General features: G+C 39.2%; 1 protein-coding gene across 1 annotated transcript in view; it reads right to left on the reverse strand.

Annotated features, from left to right (window-relative positions):
* Window positions 1–845: 845 nt before the first annotated feature.
* VSTM4 (V-set and transmembrane domain containing 4) overlaps window positions 846–24,572 on the reverse strand; it is a 31,567-nt gene continuing 7,840 nt past the window's right edge. The window contains exons 3-8 of the mRNA XM_036386160.2: window positions 23,025–23,093; window positions 22,129–22,236; window positions 19,571–19,604; window positions 14,557–14,669; window positions 13,676–13,737; window positions 846–3,444 (exon numbers count right to left, since the gene is read on the reverse strand). Of these exons, the coding sequence (XP_036242053.1) occupies window positions 3,319–3,444; window positions 13,676–13,737; window positions 14,557–14,669; window positions 19,571–19,604; window positions 22,129–22,236; window positions 23,025–23,093 (512 nt within the window). The 3' untranslated portion in view covers window positions 846–3,318. The remainder of the gene's footprint in view (window positions 3,445–13,675; window positions 13,738–14,556; window positions 14,670–19,570; window positions 19,605–22,128; window positions 22,237–23,024; window positions 23,094–24,572) is intronic.

Raw genomic sequence — 24,572 nt, forward strand, 5'->3', positions numbered from 1 at the left:
AAAATTTAATGTGGAGGAACAAGGTGCATTTAACCAAAGCTGTAAACATATCTAATTCTATTTAAAGCTATAGGGTGCAGTACATTAACATTTAACAATCTGATATTAAATTGGTGTGAAGCTAATAGAGCTGTATTTGTTAAGATTTCAGCACAAAGCCATCTTTTACCAATGAAAACAGAAGGAGTAACCAAAATAGTGTGACTCAACAGACTCCAACTGCTGCTTAATAAGGTACTAAGAGTCTTCATGGGAACTCCTGTCATAAAAGAACTGTGGGCCACCTTCAGCTCTGCTGCTGTTCTGCTAAAGCCGGAGAGAGTTAGGCCAGGGATTAATTTGGCCTTGCAATTCCTCTTAAAAGGAGCTAAATCCATTTATTCTGCATTTCTCACACTAAAGCATATTACACTCAATGAAATTTTCTTCTCTGTAGTCTTTCAGTGGGCTGCTTTGACACTTACAGATATGCAATTCATTGCAAGAGAATATTTTTCCTTTCCCCAGTAATATGATCTGACATGATTAAATCTAGGTGGACATTGCTTAAGAAAAGATATAGGAAGTGTCTTCTTGGGAAGATGGGTGTTCTCCCAAGTAAATATTTCTGGCCTTGTTTCGCTCAGCTGGTCTGTTGCTTTTTGGGATTCTGCTGCCATCTGAAGTCAGTTCCAAATAGAAAACATTTTAAAAAGCTGGAATTTTCTGCAGAATGAAGAATTCAGTTCCAAATACTGTGACTTTCTAAGTGCTGTGTAAGAGATAAACACGTGTCCTTCAACCTAGGAAGCAATATCTCTCCCTAGGAAGCAATAAATCCTACAGAGAGACTAAGACAACAAATCTTAAAAAAAGGTAATTTATTCAGTTCAATTAACTATTATTTTGGGGAATTAGATATCAAACACAAACAAGAATATATACGATATTAATGCATAAAGAATGGTATTCACGAACATGCTGGGCATAAATATGCAGTAGAGGATTCTTCTGAACAATGGGCACAATGGCCAGCTCTATGCAAAAGAAATGTTTCTAACCAAACCTGAAAGTTTTCACAGCTAAGTGGTCAAATCATTAATGTGTTAGGATTTCAAATTCCAAAATAGCAACTAATAAATTGTATATTTTTCTAAGGCCTTTTGAAGAGCTGTCTGCATTACAGATGTCCTCTTTGAATAATCAGTTAGGATGTTCCAAAATTGATCCCTGAATGTTGAATCACTCATTAGCACCCGTTTGGTTTTGGTCAATGAGTTGATTGCTGTTGTCACTGAAAGTCCAACACCTGATCAAGAACAAGGAAAGATACCATGCCCTTTTGGTGGGTGATTAAATCCTGGAATAATGCAAAGGTGAAACAAACATAATTTTTGACAGCTCACAAATGCAAACATTAAAAATGCAAATAATTACTAACAAATCTATTGATGAAATCTGGCTATAGTTTGGAAAGAACTGTTTTGATGAAGGAATAGAATTGACATTAGTACTGTACATAATGGCAGCCTGACAAGCTTTTCTTAAATTCCTTTTTATAGAAGAGATTTTTATCCAATGTAGAAGAGGATGACTGCATTTTATATTTACAGATCCTGGCTAGACAATAGCCAGGATTATGTGTGCGGCCTAATCTCTACCACTGTTCAAAAAATTTAAAAAGCAGTTTATACAGACTTGCTTATTCTGGTGAACCCCTCCAAAATGCAGTGATGTGCTCTGTCACATGGGTACCCTTGGATGTCTGTCCCCATCCCCGATTGTCCCACCACCCTCCTCTCCTGCACTCCCATGTAGCAGGAACAAGGGCAGGAGTGTTCCTGTGGTGATTCCCAGCTCTGCTCTGAGCCCTGGTGAGAAGCTGCTCTATCACTAAAGGGGTGTGACCTGTAAAGGAAGAAGCAGCTTGGGCCATCTTAGTTATGACTCCAGAACCCACATTAGATACTGCTGAATGAGTGCCTGTCATGGGCTCCCTCACAGACCGGGAGAAGACCTGGCACGTGCCAAGTATCGGCTCTCCATCACCTGATGGTGACTTTAAGAGCCCAAGCTTCTACATCTCCATGAACTGCACAGTTACTCAAGGGTTAAAGCTTCCCAAGAGCTGAAAGATGTTAGGTATTTGAATTATCACTGAGCTTTGGGGACATTTAGACACTGAAGATACACGAGCTTGAAAACATCAGTCCAGCTACTCTTCATGACTGAAATGCCCAGGATGGCACAGAATGGCTCATTTTCCATGCAAGTGTATCAAAGGAAAAGGAAGAATGCCTCTCAATTATCAAGAGGTAAGGAAAGAGGAATTTTATTTTGTGTCCTGATATTAGGCTCATTTCCCTATCTCTTGAGCCCAGGTCTTTCCAAAGAAGTAACTCCAAAGTCAGCAGGGCTTTACAGAAGGAAGGTTCCATGCAGAAGGAGAAGCTATGTAATTTTTTTCCTCTAGATCAGCAGCTCATTAGTGCAGGCTACAGGAGGTAACCTTTGCAGCTTTGGAAATACCAAACTAAACCAAGACCAAAAGCAGCGTCCTGGTTCTTTCAGTTTTTTACTCACTATCAAGTTTTTCCTACTCCCAATCAGAATTTTAAAAAATCAAATCCTTGAGATGTTCTCAAGCTATGAATATTCTTCCTTAAATCACAGGGGTTTAACCATAAATGTTCCCTTCAGATTATTTTGAAATATTTTATTTCAAATCATAGTAAAAGTAACATAAGTTTTTTAACACAATGTCATTTAGAAAGAGAATTTGAAAACATAGAGCACAAACTTTTTTAACTATTTCTTGAGAAGGGGAAAAGAAGTAGAAAAAGTAATTTTAGCTTTTCCTTGGCTGTAGCAAAAAGTCTCAGCTTTACTGGGTTATTATTTTTCTGATGGTGTGAAATGCATTAAAGTGGCCATTTTCCTGGTCAGTGGTCTTTTCCTTCAGTAGCAGGTTGATGGGTGTGGATCCTGCTGTTTGTCCTCCTGAGGCTTGCTAAGATACTGATGCTGGCAGCTGGACCCGTCACATCAGCATTAAAGAAGGAATAATGTTTAGTGTTAAAAATGCCCCAGGTGGACCTTCAGTCCATTTCCAACAGAGGTATGGAACACCACAAAGGGTATCTCTGGGATGTCACTTGTTGGCCAGCTGCTTTTTCTATGATTACTTTCAACTACATCGTGTTTAAAAGTCTCATAGAAAAATAGAAGTGTATGAATGGAAATAAAAAAATAAGGATATTTGTATGATTTTTATAAATAAACAGCACAGCAAGAATTAAATAGAACACAGACAAAGGACATTTATACAGGCATGAGCTATTACAGCTTGTTTTCCTCAAAGAGTATCTGTGCATAGACTGTCATACTGGAAATGCCTTTGGCTTCCTGAATTGGCTTCATCAGTTCAAGTTCAGCATATGTTAAATTCTCCTCTGCGATTTTTGGCTGCAAAACAGAACCAACAAATTCATTATAATGCCGTTACCACTGAATGAAGATATTTCATGACATTGGGTATAGTTCTTCTCCCACCCATTCTAATTCTACTATATTGTTAATCAATTTACTCTGCATTAGAGGTAGTTGATAGAAGATGAAATTAAAATCATATTAAAAATAGGAAACAGGGCTAAGTAGGATTTTCAGATTTGCTTCTAATTTAAAAGAATATTTTGACAATTCAAATATTACAGATTTCACAATTTTAAAGATATATACCAGATGTACTTACCAGCTGTAAACCTTGGACCAGTTACATTTCTAATCACAGCCACTCACAGAGCCTCTCACTATATTTCTTAATAGAACCAAAAAATGTTAAAAATACACAGAAGGCAGAAAAAAAATGGATAGAATTACTGCCATTCCAGTGGAATTTCACCACTTTTGCCAAGTTGTAGATGAGTTCAGAGTTTAGAACAAAGGCCATTCCACCAAAACTGTCTGCTGTATTACCATGAATGAATTTGACCTAAAACTATAAAATTTAGTGGAGGGAGATGGTCAATAAAATTTGCTGAACAAATTTATCATGTGTGGCAGAAGCTGCCTACTGGTATTGGCAGCTTCATCCAGACTCAAGTGGCTTAGAGGAGGAAAATCTTGTATTGTACTCTTGTGTGTGTTTTGCTCACAGCTGGGAGTGGGTTGTTCATGTCTAATTCACCTCAGAAAATGTAGCAACAAATAAAAGAGTTGCTGTGGAATTGTATGTGAGAACCTCAGTACTTGAAATGGATTTCATTTTATCTGTAGAAGATTGAGGTTTATGCTCCCTGAAAAAGGGTGAAGTTCTACAGCCCTATGCCAGTGAAGAACTGGAGAATTTGTTCTTTATCTTCTTGAGTACTGTGTTCTACCCAAATAACTGGTGTCCTCAAGCTGAAGTGCAGAAGACAATTAAAAAACCAAAACATTTCAGGCATGCAAATTTTTGCAGTCACAAGAAGTAACCATGAGAAAGCTGCATCTCTCAGACGAAGAAATGGCAGTTGTAAACTTAAAACTGAAGTTTTAAAGTTCATAAAATTTCAAAGTTCATAACCCAAGATTTTCCACACAGTACTTAAATGTTAGGAAGAAACTGTAAATATTTGCCAAGGCCAAAAGATTCACATTTTATTTATTGCTTATTTATTTCTGATTTAATACAAACAGTTGCTGTTCCCTTGAAATGTGTTTGAGTAAGTATTGTATCATCTTCTGCCTAAAAAGATAAGCGTCTAATACCCTCTGAAATCAGCCCCTGTGCTCCCCTGCCTCCTGTCCTTTGCACTGCTCTGGAATCCTCTCCTTTTGCCTTGACAGTTGCTCACACTCAGCATTTCAGGTTCTTTACATCAGGGTGAAAAAGTTTACGCTTTTCCAGCATTAATTTGATCTTATTTCTTCCCTGCAGATCAAATCCTCAAAAATTTTGATATTACCCTCTTCTTTCTATCCTGAAAGTATTAGCCTCAGTTTCTAGGCATTTAGTGGTTTTTTTGCTTTTATGTTGTTAGAGATTCCTTCTGAGATTTCAAATGATAAGTGCCTATCTATTCAGTCATGCTAATAATAGATGCTAAATACAGGAGTTACATTGAGGGTGGACTCCACAGTAACACCAACAAATGCTGAATTTTATTTTCAGTGTATGACAATACACTGAATTTCTGTTTGAAGGTATTGAGAATTTTGCTGCCAGCTTTAGTGTCACATCAGACCTTCAATGCATAATGATACACTGCATGTGAAAAGCCTCCTAAAAATGAATCTGATAAAACTTTTGAAACAAAGCTGTTGGTCACTGCCAGAGTAAAACTCTACATTTCCTAAGTCTGATGCAGACATCTGTTGAGGTAGAAATATTTTCATTGTTCTGTAGGAACCAGTTGTTCAGGACAAGCTAAATCTGTCTATATTTTCCCCTTTGTTTAATCATATTTCTTTCTATGTTTCCATTTAGAAAATGCTGCATGTCCTAAAATAGCCACCCTAACACCCAGCTCATGTAAATTTTAGAAGTAAGATTTATGAAATCATATTGTCCAGGTGTTTTATTACATTATCTCAAAATTGCATTGTTTTCCAGTGTAGATTATCTCTTTATTCTTACCTTATTCTATTATGTTTGGATATGAAAAATAACACTAGATTCCCCAAAATAAGTCATTGGGCAGTAGTGGCTGATGTGTTGCTTTCATACATTTTTATGATGTTCCTATAGTAAACATAATTTAATAAAGCCAAAACACACTAAATAAATAATTGCATCTAGAAAAGCAATAAAACCAAATAAAATTAGTACTTTCATAAGTGGAAAAGGTACTTCAATTACTGCTACAAGCAACAGCACACCATAAAATGTGTAGAATAATTTCCCTTATGCATATTTCTAGTATGTAATAATTTGATTGAAAATATGAGGAAACACACAGGAGGTTCAAAATTGTGAAAGGTATACAGTTTTCAGCAAAAGATGTGTAATAACAGTGCACTGGAGCCAACAGCACTTTAAGTACTTGTGGTAGCCAGGTTTTTATTCCATACACTCTTCTGCACTTCATTTATCAACCACATGTTTAATTTAATTTTGCTGGTTTGTTTGTCCAAAACCAACTTTTTTGAGCAGACAGGGAAAAAAAAAAAACCCTAATTCTACAATTTCATCTCTCATTAGGATTGGATATTGTCTTGGCAGTATTAACCTGGAACTGGGCCACCACCTTCTTTCTGGAACAATTGTGTGACTTCAATAACTGGTGTTATAGGTGGGAGGGAAGGTAGGGCAGAAGAGGAAGAGAAAATCAATGACTTGTCATTCACCCCTCTCTTTCTGTCCTGGGTCTTCCTCTAGGAGTTCGCTGGGATTTCTAGGGCTGCAACATCCTTTTATAAAAAATTGCATCATTGTTCTAAAATAATATTGAAATTATTTTTTCAAGTAGGATTCTATTCCAATGTGGCATTCCTAGATACAGTATTTATCTTGTATGTCTGTTTTCTGATCTTTGGATCATACACTTTGCCAAAATATAAATTAGGAAGAGTTATGATTTTCCAGTGTATCTTCTGGCAAATGCAAAATGATTCCTCTTCCAGGCTTCTTCCAGTTTAATTTTAGTTTATTCCAGTCACAGGGCTTCCCACTGGCAACTATTCAAGAGAGTTCACTTATAGGAACATTTTTCTTATTAAGCAATCTGCAAGGTCTATCATGTGATTATGTAAAAGAAACTAAAGTATGTGTGTATATAGTTTTGTTTTTATTGGGTTTGTCTAGTATATGAATGTATTAGAAATTAACTAGAAGGGTTGGAGTTTTAATCAAAATTATTCTGAATTTTATTTCATAATTACCAGGAATGTCAATTTTGCTCCTGCCAGGCTTAGCTCGTTTGTCTCTTTGCAGCCTCAAGGATGTTTACTGTGAGCAATGTCAGACTTGAAAGTTCTTGAAGTTTTAACTAAGACTATTCTCATCCAAATTTGTGATTACTTATGAAGAAAACAAGCAAATAATAACCGCTTAAATTTAACTTCTCTGGAAAAACAACTGATGCTAACTTGCAGTTAGAGACTGCTGCAATCTCAGTTCCATGACCATGCATGTTATCATGAAGATGACAAACCCAATGTGAATTTCTAGTTTACTATCAAAAATAAGCAGAGAAGGCCTGACTTTGCCAGTTCATTTCAGTCTTAAATATTTTAAGAGACTATTGCTGCAAACATTCCCCTTTGAATTCAGGGTCTATATAATCACAGGTAATGTAGTTTTTGTTTGAGGTATGATACAGAAAGACTTTTACACAGGGGGAAAAAAACCTATAGATGAAATTGAATTTTCAGCTCTGAGTTTTCTGGATTTAACAAGCATATGTCCCAAACTGTGCACATGGCTATGGGGTTGGAACTAGATGATCTTTAAGGTCCCTTCTAAAGCCATTCTATGAAATTCCAGTCAGAGTTTCACAGTATTTTTAGTCACTCTGGTTTCCTGCAGTAACACTTGAAAATGAAACTCCACCTTCAGTGGCATGCCCTGCACTCATGAGTGAATGGCTGAGGTCAGCAAGGACAGCACCCTGCCAATTCTGCAGATGTTGCTGGTGTGATTGCCAGTCCATGGCAAACTGCCACCTGTGGCCCGGCCATGCCTGCTGTTGGGTGGACATGTGGTGCCCAGGGATGCTGCAGGAAGTGCAAATGGGAAAGGTACAGAGTCAAGAGGTGCTGCTGATGTCTGTTTGATCCAGTCCCTAGGAATTGCACTTGCCAGGTTACTCCACAGCACCAAGCAAGCAGCCTTGCCTCACTGCCATGAAGGAGCTCTTCTTAGCAAGCACACTCTGGAACTACCATTATTTTTCTCTCCCTTTCTCTTGCAAAAGCCAAACTTGACTCTTTGGCTTTTTTCCTTTAATGTTTGAGAAACATCCTGTTTTGTAGTCACAGTCGGTAAAAAGCTCCACAGAAAAAATGCAGGTACTGTCCAGATGGCACAGCTCAGGAGCATCCAGTGTCACTGCTGACCACACTCCATCAGAAAGTGTTGAGACAGGACTCTCCAGGCCAACTGCTTGGGCTTGTTTCCACAGGAAGAGATTGCTGGCTGTCTCTGTACGCATGCCCAGAAGGGTGGAAACTGCATGCTGAGTGCAGCCTGAGGGAAAGGCGGTAGCCCATCATCTCCTCTGCATATCTCCTTTTCAAAGCATCTGTTTTTTACAGCTGTAGAGGGGATGGGATATGGCTGCCAGCTTGGCCATCACCGAAGGGGCAGTGATGGAGGTGAAAGTGAGGATATGCTGAAGGAAAGATCCAGCATGTTTGGTGGATGGGCTGCAACTCCCTTGCCTGGGCCACCAGAGATACTGGAGAAAGCACATGCTGGCAGTGGGGTCAGGCAGGAGAAAACTCACTGTGGCTTCAGAGAAAAAAGGATCTGACAGTCCTGTTTTTAAATCTACATTGGAAAATACCTCCCTTTAAAATGTGTGGCTTTTCTTGTGCTAAAATCAGTAGTGCTCCTGAGGGCCACAGATACACTTAATGCTCAAATCCTGTGAACTTCAATGGGATGACTTCCTCATTAAGATTGTACATGACTCAGAAGTCAGAAAAAGATTCTTTTTTTTAAGAGCTTCAAGTGTTTACCAATGTCAGTGACTTGATTGCTAGCAGAAAGCCAGAGATTCCCCTGTAACAGAGGAGCTTCAAAAATTACTTCTGCAGAAGTTCTGAAGTTAGATCTGCAAAATGACTTATCCTCTAGAAATCCATCTGCTGGCCAGTAAGTGTTGAAATATCAAGAGAGACATTCAGTGCTGAAGCTAAGAAATACAATATTGGAAAATAAGGAGAGTAGTAATTATGTCTTTTAGTGGCATTATCAGTTAAAAAGGTTTTTCCCATTAAGACGCCTGTTTTTTACTCCCTATAGCATGAAATGTTTCCTACACTACCTGAGAACAATATCTACAACAGTTTGTGAAGACTTGTTCACCATTGCATCTAAATTTTGTTATTGAATCTCACAGAAGTTATGATTACAGAGTCAGGGACAAAGATGATTTGGAAAGTCCCACTGAATGAGTTTTGGGGGAAGAGCATCCTCACCTTTGCTAATGCTCTATGGCTTTTACAGTTGCAGTTATTCCTAGATTCTAAAACAGCATTGCTGGAAATCAGGCTGATTCCTTCTTATTATTTAAAAAAAGCCAACAAAGTAATTAAAAGTTTTCACTTCACTGGTGACACTTTTGTTATTCCAAATGTTTGGAGTAACACAAAATTCATCTACTGTGGCATTTTGTAAATACACAAGCCTCAACACTGGTCCAACGAGTAATTTTATGTATTTATATAAATTATTCCTTCTTGAGAGTAAAGATAGCAACTTCAATCTGAATGGGGAAGTAGGCATAATTCAGTAGCTTTGTGTATGTTGGCTTCCAAGTGTCAACCTGAACGTGCAAATGATAACCATGTCCTATGGACATCTCACATCCTATGGAGAAACTGAAAAAAAAAGGATTATTCATCTTACAGAGAGAGGAATTATGAGGACTGAATGGAATTATTAAAGAATAACAGAGAGTCAAGGGAAAAACTGTTCATCACCCCTTTGTATATCATCTGTATGTTCTTATTGGAAGTCTATGGACATCAATAATGCCTTAAGAAATTGGGAGCTTAAATCATCACTCATTGTTACATGTTGTGGAGGAAGCAACTCTTCTAATAGAGGGTGGCACAGCTTTTAATTTAAAGTCATCCAGTAGAGGGGAAGACCTGATTGCTCCCAGCTTCAGAATTCACAAATGACTGAGTAGATGTATTTCACTTCCCTTTTTTTTCTCAAGGGAAGGGCCAATGGTACCTACAGTTAAGACTACTGAGGAATCCTACTAGTTGTGCAAAAAACTGACTGCTAGAAATTTCCCTCCACCTTAGATAACCATAATCCCTTCTTGTTTCTCAAGTAGCTTTTACATCATCATCATCATCAGAAGCAGATCTCAGTAACCATGCAGCCTGGAGCCACAGGTGATCCAGCCCATGCTGAAATAAACAATGCTGTTTATGCTGTCTGAGCTGAAGGCAGAAGTGTGCTTCTCTTAAACAGCACCATGGTCACTGGGAGGACTCTGCTCCACAAGTCACACAGGAACAACATGTACTCTGTGCTGGGGAACAACCAGATATACTCTATTCAACAGAGACGGGTATTCAAGGTGTTGGTCAGTGTAGGAACAGCAGAAGCCAACTCTTGTGAACTGTAACACTTACATGGATGTGTCTGAAGAACAAAGCCCAAGGGATAATTTGTAACACAGGGGATATATACCTGATTTCAAAGTGTGATATTTATATGATATAGCAGAGTGCACATGCCAGTGGCAGAATCAGAAGATTCCCTACAGCCTGTCTTATCTGAGCAGATATTCCTCCCTTAAAAATTTAGTGTGAAAATTATGAAGTCAACAAAAATTTTGTGTAAGTGAAGATTTGAAGGTTTGATCCAACCTGAAGTTGCATCCTTTCCATTGGTTGTAGTAAATCACGCAGGAACTCCTCAGATTGATGGTTTAAATCTTCATGAAGACACTAAAGCCTTTTCATTTAGATGATGTTCTGTAACTGACACTCTTGGGCTATGACAGCTAATCTCTATGAGGCAATGAAAGCCTTGCCAGAAAATTTGGTTGAGGAAGTAGAAGATTTATCTCTACCAACTCAAAGGGCTAAGTACTTAAAGCTAGAGCAGAACAACCCTTAGAGAGAAGAATTTGTGGGCCCCCAGAATTTTCTTTTTCGTAATGACTCTCTGTGCTTCTTGCATGCTATAAAAAACATCCCTTTTTGCATTTCAGCATCTCTATTTCCTTTGATCTGTACACATTTCTCATTGATGCTAATAGAGAATGACACTGATGGGGAATATTTTTGCAACAGGGGGAGCATAGAATTGTTATTCTGGCTAAAGCAAAAGCAATATGACTTAAGCAAAATATTTAAAAGGCTTTACTCAAAGCTGTGCAATTGAACTTGGTATTAGGCTTTCTCTCTCTCTGGTTTTTTTTTTTTTTAATTTTCATTGAGATTATGTCCATATTTTATCCAGGTTATTGTGTTCTTGTAAAATTATACTGCAACCCACTCTAGCACGTTAACAACAAAAGAAATTCTCTAGCTTATTATAAACATCTTTCAAGAAACCAAAAGCATATGTCCTCTGGAAATAATTTTGCTGGTATTTAGGCTATTACAAAAAATTTCCCAAAACACTGGAATTATTTTGTAATGTTCCTTTACACTCTAGCTTGTTAGCTTAAGTTTTCTAGAATATTCTCCTGGTGCCCCAGTATAGTCTCTTCCTTGGGTTGCACAGGAAAGATGCAAAAGTAGCCCAGAAACTTAGCAATTTGTGTCTGTCTTTGCAGTAGTGATTACATGGTAAGTGTGCCATCAGTGAAAAAACACCTAGTGTAGACACCAGCTGTGCAATCATTACAGTTGGAAAGAAAAGGTTATTTTATCCTGCAGAGATTTGGCAGGATGATGATATTTTTTTGCCCCAAAGCAGATGGAAAATTTAAAATCTGAGAATTTTTTGAGAATTAAAATGGAGAGAGAAGTTCACTAAAATTAAAAATAGTCTCATTTAGATGTATTTTATGTCTTTTTCTCTGTATTTTCTGTATTTTTTTGTCTTTCTTTAAACTTCTTTAAGTTCAATTAGTTTCATTTTCCTCACTGAAAAAAAGTAGTTTAAAAGCAGAAAGTGTGGATTAGTTTTTCCTGAGAATACAAAAACATAGACAACTGTGTTGTCAAAGGAGGTAAGAGGAACAGACTTGGGAAACTGCTCTGGGAAGTGCCCTGCTCAGCTTCTGAATGTGCCTTATAGACTGACTTTGGCTTTGTTTACTTTGTCCCCTAATGCACTTTATTGCTAGGTGAGTCTGTATTTGTTGCATCGCTTTTTAACTTAAAAGTAACTCATGTCCAGAGATTGTGAACTGTCTGGGGGCTGCTGGGTGCACTCTGAGGTGAAATAGGAAAGGGAAGAGAGCAACACATGGAAAGAGCTGCCTGACTGAAGTCCAACAGCAAGGCATTAAAACAGAGTTTGCTGTCTGCCTGCAGCGTGGGGACCCTCAGTTGTGCTAGGGGAGACAAAGCTGATTTCATTGCTTGAAAAGGCATTACTCCTGCTCACCTCCAAAGTGTTTGGACCTTGACTGGTGTTGTGTAGCAGGAAGGGAGGAGCAACAGCTATTTGAGGGCTATCCTTGGAATTATTCCAAAAAGAGAAAGTATCTGGAAACAGATTTACTTCAAGTTGTGTGTTGATGTGCTTTATTGACCTGCAGGAAGTATCTGAGTGTTTTAACTGGTGAAAGCTTTCCTAAGAGGGCTGAAGACTGCCTGATTACTGCTGTGCCCAGGTGTTGGGATTTACTCTGGGTGCACAGCAAAGGGTGGCTCTCACCCCTGGTGCCAAGTGCTCTCATCTGTCTTTGTGCTCTTAGCATAGCTTTGGCCTGCCACATGTCAACACAAGACCTTTTTCATGGAGTTTTAAAACTCTGCCTCTTCCTCGACCACAGCCTGACCTGTATAATCAGAGTCTGGCTGAGGGGTGATCCCAGCAGGACCACTAGAGGAACAACGAGCTCCATACCCAAGAGGTAAAATTGCCTAAGGTATTAGCTGAGCTGTTCTCAAGTCACCTGGCATTATGCCCAGGTATCCAGGGTTGTAAAAAGTAGAGGTTTTTTACTGATAATTGGTGAGAAGGCTCCCAGTTCTAAGCCTCACCTGAAAGTGAAACCATCACATGGCATTTGAGTTATTCCAGTGGCATAATTTTAGGCACCCGCCTTCACCTAATATAGAAAGCTGGTCTCTCTGGGATCTCTCTATTGCCAGAGAAGAAAGGATTCCCAAAAGGCAACTTAGAGCAGTAGTCTGAATTACCACAAGTATCAGACGCTGGCTCTAACTCATCTCTCTTTCTATTGCCTACACAGAGAACAGAGCAGACCACAGCAGCTGTAGGCATCTGAAGTGAGTTGGTATAAAACTGTCACTCTATTACCAATGGATGTCTTGTCCAGGCACTGCTTTAAAACAAAAGCAGAGAAACATCTCACCATCCATCTGGTTTGTCTGGCATGTATCTGCAAGGGTATTTTTCAAACAGAAACTTGTTTGAGAAACCCAAGAGAAACTGTCATATGAAGGGTTTTTCCTTAGTATGAGCTATATATATTCATGTTATTCCTGCACTTCTGACTTACACCAATGAAGTGCAGAATAAGGCTCCTCATTTCTCACTTGAAAAGTCTCAAAAGAAGTGTGAACAGTACAGTTACAATTCTGTCAGTAACTGGTATTTTTTTCCAAAACACCAGCTGCTAGAAGCACGTGAGAATGAATAGCAGGTTTCATTTAAGGGCAGGCCAAGTTTGTAGACAACAGTCAGAAAGCTGGAAAACATAATATAGTGTAACATAATTCTCAAAATGAAAAGAACCAAGATAATTCGTCATTTGAAAAATTATTATTTAAAAAAAAAAAAGGACCTGTATGATAATATCTGAACTTAGAGTTCTGGCAACATAGAGCATTTGTATTGAGAGAGAAGAATATACAAAAAACTATGCCATAGAAACTTACTCACCAGGATCAATTTTCTTTGAGGTTTCAAGAGCTTGGGCTTTGGGAAATTATTGGCAATTGGAGCTACAAAAATAAATATTAAGGCATCATTTCACATCATTATCGTTCACTGTCATTTTTAGTATATGTATTAGCAATCCATAAATTACATATTAATAGAAAATTAGAAGCAAATGCATGTACTTATACATGCGTTTAACCACATTTCAGGTATTTTATACAAGGAAACATAATGAATGTTTTGAATTAGAAAAATTCATAAGATTAAAGAATCTGACATGCAAGATATGCTGTTTGTATGCAAATGCTAGAGCAATTTACCCCCTGGGAACTGATCATTTGTGACCTAACCAACAGCAAATCTTCAGGTCCTTTCCCTCTTCTCTCCCACTGGCTTAGCACTGGCAGCATTGCTCATGGAGCTGCAAATCCTCTTGGAAAATGAAGTCTCCAAGAGGCTGGTCTCTATCCACTCAGTTTGCTTGACTTCCCAAGTGCATGGGCAGTTTTAAAGAGTGCAATGTGCTGGCTTCCCTCAGAATACCCCCAAAATGAAATTTCAACTTGCCTAACTTTAATCTTCTCTTTGAGCAGGGTGAATATTGCTGCAGAGGTTCCTCTCTCTCCTCTAGTTAGTGGGAGCTGAGACCTCCTGCTTGGACTCACTGAGTAGGAGTGAGTCCATCACATCTCAGGATGGCTAAAGCTGCAGGGAGGTGCCAGCCTGTCCCACAGCAGGTACAGGGCATTTCCTCCCCCCAGATGGGAGCAAGAACAGGCAGAGACAGTGGCAAAGTGCAGGATTCCTGACGTCCCACACTCTGCTGTCCCTCCATGGTTGTGCTCAGGATTTGAAATATCTCTGTGCTTCTGTTTTCATACCTTTTGCTGGGATGGCTGGTGGCTGCTCCAGTTTCTCTTTCTCCTTCTTTTTCTTTACCTTCTTAGGCTGTAGAGGAGACATGCTTGTCACACTGGTAACTGTCTCCCCAGAGCTGCAAAGCACAGGCCCAAAAGTGAGGGGAAAATGAAGGCAAAGGAGGGAATGAAAGTTTGTCCCTGCGAGTTCAGGCAAACACATCATCTTCCACTTGTGGGAGTCCGTGCCCAACAACCTGGAATGTGATCTGGGTATAAAATGAAAAACCTCTTATGGGGGTTTGAAATGCTCTGGGTTTTGCATTTTTTCATGCCATATAATATGGGTGAGAAACTCAAAGAGTCTCACTCATCCTGGCATAGAAAATGCAAACTGTCAGGTTTAAACAAGATCCATTTCATAGCACCTATTCCTTAAAAGGCATGTATGACCCCACTGCTGCACCCAGAGTGAACTTCTGCCCAGCTGCCCTCGAGGCTCAGAGGCTCAGGCAGATTACAATAGTTGCATAAGCTCCCATGGGAACTGAATGGAAAAGCAAAATCTTTGATGCAGATTCTGGGCTAAGACTGGCTGAGGGACTAGAAGAGCATGCAGCATGTCTTCAGGCAGCTCAAAAACCCACATCTGCAAAATCTGGCATCTTCAAGGGGGCCAGTGTGCCCAGGGAATATAAAACAAGAAGCTCTGCTCTACTCTCTAACTCAAGCATTCCCCAGTGTATCTGTGGTGAAAGGTGCTCTTAGCTATGAGGGAAGAATACAAGTTATACTGCAAACAGACTCTTTTCTGCTGGATTTTTTTACCCTTATCACCTCCCAAAGGCTGAGATCAAAAACCCTGCCTTGAATATCAGGCTTGGATCTGCAGTCAGGTTGCAGTGGCTGTCACTGTGGGTCACTGAGCTGTGGGAACTGACTCTGCAGGGGCTCCCTGCTTGCAGATAAAGGGGAATGAAATGGCTTAAGTGGGAATGAAAGGAATCTTAACTTACAGCTGGGGTGTGGGGAGAGTGTAAACCATTCAGTTATGGTGACTACAGTGATGGAGGTAAGCACTGGCTGCTCAGCTGCACCTGCTCCTGGGCTCACCCTGGGGAAGGTTAGGGCAGTTTGGTTGTGCTTCAACAGGGACCCTTTCTTCTGTGCTCTGAGTTCCACCATGCCATGGAACACAACCAGGCTCTCCATGGTCGTAACACTGCTAACACTTATTTCACTGAATTTTAAATCATTTGTCCCAAGCTCCTGCTCCTCTCCAGATTCTTTTGCATGATGGAATATTCTCTTTATTAACAGAATAAAATATTCTTTATATTAATAGAATAAAGTATTCAGGGCAAAAGACTTAATGAAGGTTAAGATGTCTCAGCTATTGCCCACACAAGAACAACAAAATTACAGACACATTTTACACAGTTGTAAATTCAAATGAATGTCACTACCACTGGTAAAATCATTTTGGATTTACACTTGTGTGGATTGCAAGAAGACTCTGGTTTGCTGGTATTCCTGAGTTCTACTTCATGTACTCAGTCAAAAACATAGGTTTGCTGCCAAACTTTCTAACAAGTGTTTAAAAAATAAAATATGTTCATGATTTACAAATAAATCACATTTTATGTAAACTGAGGGCTGCACTGAAACAATTTCTAAATCTTCCTGCTTGACTATGAACCTATCCCACAACAACCATCTGTTTCTATACTAAAATCAAGATGAAATGGTTTAAAACCAGCAGAAAATGAAATTGTTCTGCCTGGTTTCTTTGTACAAACAGCAAACTACTAAGAAGAATGACTACCAAAAAGGAGATGAGAATGCTTTTTTAAAAATGTTTTTGGTTTTAATAATCCAAGGTCGTTAAGGCAGATGTGTAGCCTAAAGATCCTGTTGTTACAACATAACTTCTTTAAGCTTAGTGTCAATTCATTGCATTAGTTATTTTTCCTGCTTTGCCAGGAAAAGTGAAGCTACAAAGAAATGTATTTGAGACTTGCAGATTTCTTTTAAATACCAGGGCCACACAGGGTTAACTAATTCTGGGAGATACAATAACTATACTTGCTGTCTCAGAACTGAGCTCCTCAAACCAAACAAGGAGGCTCAGAAAAGACTCCTTGGCCCAGAAACACTGCTTCTTTGTGAGCTTGTCTTGTTCTATGCCTAAAAGGAAAGTTAGTTTTTTATCTCCAGCTCCTTCTTCAGCTCCTGGGCTTCTATTTCAACGGTGTCATGTTGTGCATTTCTTGAAGGATCTAATGAGTTTATAGAGAGCAAGAATAATATGGGTGCTTGGGGAAGTATCCTGTGGAAGATGTGTAATGATCATGGAACAGGGCAGCAGTTGCCCTGAAGGTCGTGGCTGTTGCTAGACCTGGAAAACTACTGAATTTTGGCTTTGCTGTCCTTATTAGAGTCTAGGATGTGGGACTCTTCCTGTTGCCAACTAAGTCAGCTATTTTCTCTTGTCAAAGGTCTGCAGGGGGGTGACAAAAAATTCACTTGAGTGAACTGGGAGTTACTTGGATATTTTCCAGGTAGGAGAGCTGTGTGAAAAGGTGCCAGGGATATCTGGATTCTTGTTTCTGGTTCCATGCGGCAGTAAGTGCTCCTGTAATGTGAGATTGGCACTGCGGAACCAAGGTGTTGAGAAGGGCAGCTTTCTGAGAAAACTCTTTATTTACCTCCAATCACTTATCTCCAGAAGAGCAGTAACTGAAGGACTAGAGAGTTCAGACCAACACAAACATGAAAGACAGAAAAAAATGTTCCTGCTTTCAAAGCTTCACCTCCTGGGGGTTTCTGGATCTGAAAACTGGCAAAATGATCCAACAAGGAAAATAATATGAAGAAGGATATTTAAAGAAAATACCAGAAAATGCAATTAGGTGGTTTGGAAAACTAAAAATAACTATACTATTTTATTTAGGTAGTTATTTTTAAAATGTGGTAAAGAAATGGATTTTGGTCAACTCATTTTTTTTCCTTAATTTGTTATTGGTCAAGTAGCAAACCAAAACCTAAACATTTGCTTTCTTATACTCAGGAAATCTGGATTTAATTTTCTTTCCTACCACAGCCATTTTTGAGACCTGGGGCAAATGATTTAGCCTGCTGTGCTTTAGATTCCAATCAAAAGCAAAAATATCATTCTGATGTCAAGACATAAAATATTTTAAGATGCTTAGGTACTACTGCAGTGGGAATACAGACATTTCTTAGACACCAGACTATTAATGTAATTTTGAAAGTGGACTCTACTCTGTGTCTGAAATATCACTAAGGGAGTTGGAGTTGAGCTTCTCTAATCAAGGCTGAATTTTGCACAGTAGTAATTTTAAATGACAAGAATCTCATGCAAATTAGTTAATCAGTTTGGCCTAATAGATATTTAGACAGTAGGCTTTGGGTCTAAATGTGTTGAATTAAGTTCCAAGACAAGGAATTTGCAGGTGAAGAGCAATGAGTTTGAAGGAAGTGATGGTTTGTATTTTGAGCAGAGGATGAAAAATAAATGGTCCCAAGTGTGAAACATAATTATGATGCTGGCAACTCTGTCATAGGTATTTAATTTTAAAGCTCCAAAGTCAATGCACTTTGGGCATGCATTTGTGTGATTGAGGATTTCATTAGCATAGCTTGTCACACTGAAATGCATGAAACCATGTTTTTATCCATATAGAGTCATGCATTTCTTTCAGTTCTAGAGAGTCTGTTTTATGGTGAAGAAATCACATTGGCTTGTTTTCTCCCTAAGTTCAGTGTTTGCAGCAGCATCACTGCTACATCATCTATTCCAGAGAGCCAGAGTTTGCAGTGTGCATTTTTATCTCACTGCCATGCTCCATTTTTTCAGTTGGGTCTCATTTTTCTTCTCTTTTTATGTTCCCTACCAGTATACTTTGATTTCCTCCCCCTTCCCATTCTTTTTGGTTTGTTTGTTTCTTGTAATTCCAACTTTGTCCGAGCAGTTAATAAAGAAGGGGGAAAGCAAACACATCCAGGAAGAAATGAAAACTGCTGAGCTGTCTCTAAATTTTTGGGTGGTGCAATGGCTGGTCAAGGTCACAGAACAAAGATCTGTCCATAAATAATGTGGAAATTTTGGTTTGTACTGGCCTCTCCTGAACCCTGTGCTGCTTTGTTTTGATTTCACTTCCATCTGAGTGGCAGTTAAATTGAATACCATGATAATCCCATGAGAATGCACTAAAAATCACACTGTTGGAGGATCTAGGGTGTGCTATACTTGGCATTGAATCCCACAGTGTCTAGAGAGACTATGAGAAACAGTATGTGATACCAAGACATACTGGATTTAAACTGCAAGGCTAGAAACACGTGGTTTCTGTCACTGAAAACTGGGAAACAGCTGTGTTTCTGTGTTGTTATGAGGCATCTCTCTTTCATCTTTTTTGTTTGTAAAATATTTGTCATATATTGTTACTGCAGTTCCAGTCCAATATACATATCAAGAAAATCATAAAATGGATTTATAGCTTTATAGCCACACCATAAAAACCTTATGGCAGCTGATGGTATTTAAAGGGACAGTGATTAACACTGCAGCAGAAGAATTCTTCCCACCACTTTGAGTCTTCAGCTGGGAACAGACTATGGGCCTTGAAAATCTGCTATTGAACACCACTCCCTCCCTGGGTGTGGGACTCCCTGGGTAACATTGTGATTGGGTCTGTGTGCTTGGAGAGTTTAAGTCATTACCATCCCACCAGGTGTTGGGGAACTCTAGAAACCAACGCAGAATGAAAGTAGGCTTCTTCAGAAAGCAATTCAGAACACCAAGGAGAGGCTTGTCACTGGAACATCTGCAGGACCTACAGCTAGCCCAGGCAGATTCTCCCTTTTCATGAACAGCAGGAACATTCAGGGATCTGTGAATCTTTATGTTCCCATAAGCAGTTTGAAAACATTACTCCAGTTCTTCAGCACACATAGCAAAACAAATCCAGAACTAGTACCTTGGTTTAGAGCAAAGAGATGTGTAATCTCCTACCTGTTCTGGGGGCATTTCACCAGGTAATGCTTCACTGTTAAAGAAAAGAAAAAAAGAAAGAAAATGTAGCTTCACACCAACATAGTTTATGTGTTTCAAATGAGCACTGCAGACAGACCTATGTTGCTGAGATGATGGAGTTGCCAGGTTGTTACACTGGGAGAGCTAATGATAGTCACCATACATTGTATTGTGCTTTAAAATGCAGTCTGACTGAAGAAGACATAGCACAAATGCAGAAGACATAGCTAGTCTTGGGAGAGGGGAATGCATTAAACAACACCAAAAATCTGCTGTGGAAATGCTGGGCAACACACATTCCAGTGGTCAGCCCAGCCAAAAGACAGCTTGCTAAGGAAAAGCACAGCAGGCCAGTAATTTTACTCTGAAGACTTTTATTTCCCTTGTGGTGCCTGTATTTATTTCCAGAAGCCTGAAATAAACCATTCACCCACAGGAGCCATGGCTGTTGCTAATGTAAGTCAGATTGTGGCCACAGGCATAAAGGGATCCCTTCTGGGATCAGATCAGAGGTCCAGTCCAGCCACCATCCTGTCTCTGACAGCTGTGTGTGTGAGCTGTGTAAATCCTTCTTCATATTCCTTTGAGTCAGTAGTCCTGAGCAAGGGCAGCTGCCCCCACTGCAGCCTTTTAGGAGCCAGGGTTATTAAGATGCTCTTTTGTGGCTTTGTGGCTTCTATGCCTCTCTTAAAGGACAGACTCTGGCTCTTCTGGTCAACCTACTGCCAATTTATATCTCAAAAGGATGAGAGAGTGCATCCCTGGGTCATGATGTGAAGTTGCATGCAACACAGACGTGCCCCTACCTTCTCATTCTCTGTTCTTTAAAGGGCCATGAAAAGCAGACACTCACATGATCCTGCCCCTCTCTATGGGAAAGTTTTCATATTTGGACTTTGCTAAATTCTCCCATTCTAAGGCAGCTATACTGCTCCCAGGTGGTGCATTTTGATCCTAAGGAAATGGGTGCTGAGGGCACTAGGAGCTGGGACTAATACAGAGACAATGTTTAAGCCAGTCAAGGCAGTGCTTCTGTCTACCTGACAGGCCTTTTTTAAATGTATAGGAGAACAGTAGGCCCAATCCTTCAGGAGTAAGGGAATGCTCATGTACAGTGCTGACACGTTTTTGAGCATGCAAATATTCAGATATTTGGGTAGCAAAGAAGGTTTTAGCAGCTCCAAAGAACCTACTTGTTCTCTTTTGTAAATCCTTATCCTGTATTGTATATTATTTCAATATTTAGCTGGTGTTGGTTCAATGTAAATAGACCTTTCCTTCGAGCTGCTTGTATGCTCACAGCAGTAAATTGACAAAACCAAGCAAATTCTAACCCAATGTCTGTTCAAGAAGAACTGGGATACATCAGTCTAGTGCTTGTGGCTTCAGGGTGACTCACCATGACCAACATACTTAAGTGTGGGTACTCCCTTGGCACAAAACCTTTGTCATCACTTAACAGGGTAAGAAGAATAACATCGATCTTGCTCCTTCCTCTTGGCAAGCAGAGTTGTTGGGTTCAGTTAGAATCAGAGTTACTCTGCTAAGTGCACTACCAGGAAGATGGAGCCACAATCTGAAATGTGTTTGTGGTCAGGCAAGGGTTTCTCTATACATCTATTTCCAGCTTGCATGTCTTCTCATTGGTGTATCTGAGTCCCTCATTCCTTCCTGGGACCTCTGTAGGCTGCAGAGGCAGCAAAGTTATCATTCTCTCCTGTCATTAACAAAGCAACTCACTAACCAGGCTCTTCCTGAAAGCTTCTGTTCAGAGGTGGTCCTTACACTCTCCTCTGATGTGGTGGCTGCTAAGTGTGCTGGTATCTCATCCCTGCAGCTTGTGTGAGGTCTCCAAATAAACCACTTTCAAACTGCACTGGTTACATCACAGGTCTGAAATAGCACTTCCATTTACAACAACACTGCTTTGATGCTGCCTCTTTGAGAAAACCTCTCTGAGGCCAAGAATGACACAGTAACCCTTGATTTTGAAATATCATTATGAAAAGACAGATTTGAATGTTTAAATGATGCTTTAGTTTCAGAAAATACTGCAAGTGAGATCATGCTAATAAAACCTCTCAAATTCCCAAGAATATTGACAACTACTCAAGAAAGGAGAATAAAATAGAACAGAGTTAAGATTTTAACATTGCTTTGAAACCCCTCTACACATTTGGAGAAAAATGACTCATGCAAAATTTTAGCTTCTGGTCAGAATGCAACTTAATGATTCAGCACTTGGTCTCCTCTGAAAGAAGTTCCAACTACTTTCAACTTATGTAGGTGCAAAGGTAGAAGATTTTTGAAAAGCCCAAAGCAAATTTAGTTTTATTTCCTCTCTATTTAAAGGGAAGAAAATGCCTGTGTTCTAATTTGGCTGGCAGAATTTTTCTCTTCCTACTAATTTTAATTAAAATTACAATCAAGGTAAGGAAATATTTATTTTTCCTGCTTTCTCTGCATTCTCTTCTCCTCTCCCCCTGCTCCATTTTTGGCAAGGGCTTTACAGTCATCAAGAATGGCATTTCACTCACCTGTGGATCTCCTCTTGTTCAGAAGGGACTGGCAGAGAATGACAAGTGTGAACAGGAGGACACTGATGATTCCTATGGAGCACACAAACACTGCATACACATACAGATCTGAAACCAAGCACAGATTATGGTCAGTGCTGCAGCTGATGCTTCATGACAATGGGACAGGAAAAAAGTTACAATATCTAAACAGACTCTGGTCCAATAGATTTAGGGTAACAGTTCAGAAGTAGTTTAACCCTCTTGAAACTTTGCTATAGTATCCTGCTCAGATTGAAATTTGGTTGAAGTCTGTATAAATGCAAATAGGCATAACTGCGCTTATGAGTTGTGCCTTTCAGGAGCAAATAAAGAACTGGTTTGGAGATTTTTTGAGCAACAATTCAAAACCCAAAAGGACTTCATTTGGGTTATTTCCCAGCTCAAACAGCTGTTTTGTTTAGTTTTGTTTTGTTTTTGTAACAAAGAAAAAAAGCAAACACACAATAAAACATGAAAAGTGGCAGTAGGGAGAGTGCTGAGTGGCTGGGGAAGAAGGAAGTCTGCAATTGCTTCTTCTGCTGGCAGCACTGGCTTGAAATTTTTGTATGATTATTTTTTTCTTTTTCAAACTACAGCCTTAGTCTCCCCTCATGGTTTTTATTCAGGTGTTGTAAAATATTTCCAGCGGTTATTTTCCCATTGGCCATATCAGATAGATGAGAAACTGAAGCCTGAACTCTTCCATTCTCTTTTGTCCAGTAACTCTTGTACTTTGTGGGATAATTTCTCAGGCAAGGCTGGGTTTGCAAAGAAACTAGCAAAGTTGGTCCTGATTTGGGGCACTTTAGTTGTTCTGTCCATTGGACTAAACTAATATCATGTATAAACACAGTAGCAGTTAGATGTATCTTTACCTTCAAAAAACTTCCAAGCTTCATGATTTTTCTTGAAAGTGGGATGATCAGAAGATTTTGATGAAATCACTGAAAGAAACCAAACAAGACATGACAAATATTGAAAAATGTGTGGCATAAAAAGTTTGAACCTCTGGAAGTAAATATATTTTGCCTTAGACTTCAGTGTCCCAAGACCTTACTTTGTCTAATAGCCTTTTGATGAAACAGCTCAGAATTGTCACAGAATTGTCCTCTCTGTTTCAGGAGGATGGATGACTGTCAATATGATAACAGCTGTACAGTCTAGAACCAGAATGCAAATGCTCTGACTGCTGAAATGTTGTTCAAAACCCCCTCTGCTCTCCTCAGCCAGATTGTTTATGCATGCTGATATTTTTTATGATATCAGATTAGAGATGATGTCACTTAGGCCAATTCTATGGGATTTCTTTCTCTACTAATCACTGCAATGAAATGGGAGTCTGGTAATGTCCTGCAGATTGCCTGTGAGGTCTGAACCTCCAAGAGAGCTTCATGTGGCAAATCATTAGAGAACAAGTATCTAACTGGCAAGGGAATTCACTAAGGAGTGCCCTGCAGGCATGTGAAGGGTGAGGCTAGATCAATGGATATACAACTTTCAGGACCAATGAAATCTTCTCTTCAGTTGGGATGGGAAGCTCATCCTGAATATTTTAACAAATTACTCATTTGTTACATGAAAGCATCACATGTGTAGATTTTTGGCAAGTATTTCAGGATAACTTCCCTGAGAAAAGGGCTTTTGTTCATTTTGGGAAAAAAATAATCTTGCATTCGTGTATCTTGCAAAATTTTACTGTTAGAAATTGCCACATGTAACTATATTTAAGAACTCAGACTTTCTTCTATGGGAAAATCTGATAAATAATTTTTCCAACAAGACAGATTGTTGTGATCATCTCCTTGTTTTTGTTGTCCAAGCCAGTAGGATTACAGTTGGACTGCCTAATTTTCTATGTTTGTCCTCCTACAAGTAGTCTCTTCTCTTGGATTGTAAACCATTTGGAACATCTTCCTAAGAGATGTGCAGTATCATGAGGAATTGCCTAATTGTAAATGATGTTTTTGGGATGCTTTTTTTGAATACTGTTCTGAGAAGAATACTGATTATTTTGATTTTTCTGATAGGAAGGGAGCAGAAGAACCATTTTTCTGATTTTTTTTTTCTCTGATAAATTTGGCTTTTTGTGTATTCTCTGCTATAATTGACTTGGTTTTAGTCTGACATTGATGACACAAGCCCAGGAAGAGATGCCTTTAATGAGAATATAGAGGAGGAGAAAAAGTTGAACTTAACTTAGACAGAAGACAGTGTGTGGTTGGATTAGGAGGCACTTCTTGGCAACACTGGCACATGGGTTTCTCTTGGTTTTATTAACAAGATTTAACAATAGCCTTCTTATAAATGCTATCTGATGTCTTGTATTCACAACACTGAGATGGGCAAACTTGCAACAAATTTCAAATTTCAGGTGGACCTTCCGAAAACACTACAGAGTTGCTGTAGTTGACACAAGTGCAGGA

The sequence above is a fragment of the Molothrus ater genome, chromosome 8, assembly GCF_012460135.2.
Source record: "Molothrus ater isolate BHLD 08-10-18 breed brown headed cowbird chromosome 8, BPBGC_Mater_1.1, whole genome shotgun sequence".
NCBI classification, from domain to species: domain Eukaryota; kingdom Metazoa; phylum Chordata; class Aves; order Passeriformes; family Icteridae; genus Molothrus; species Molothrus ater.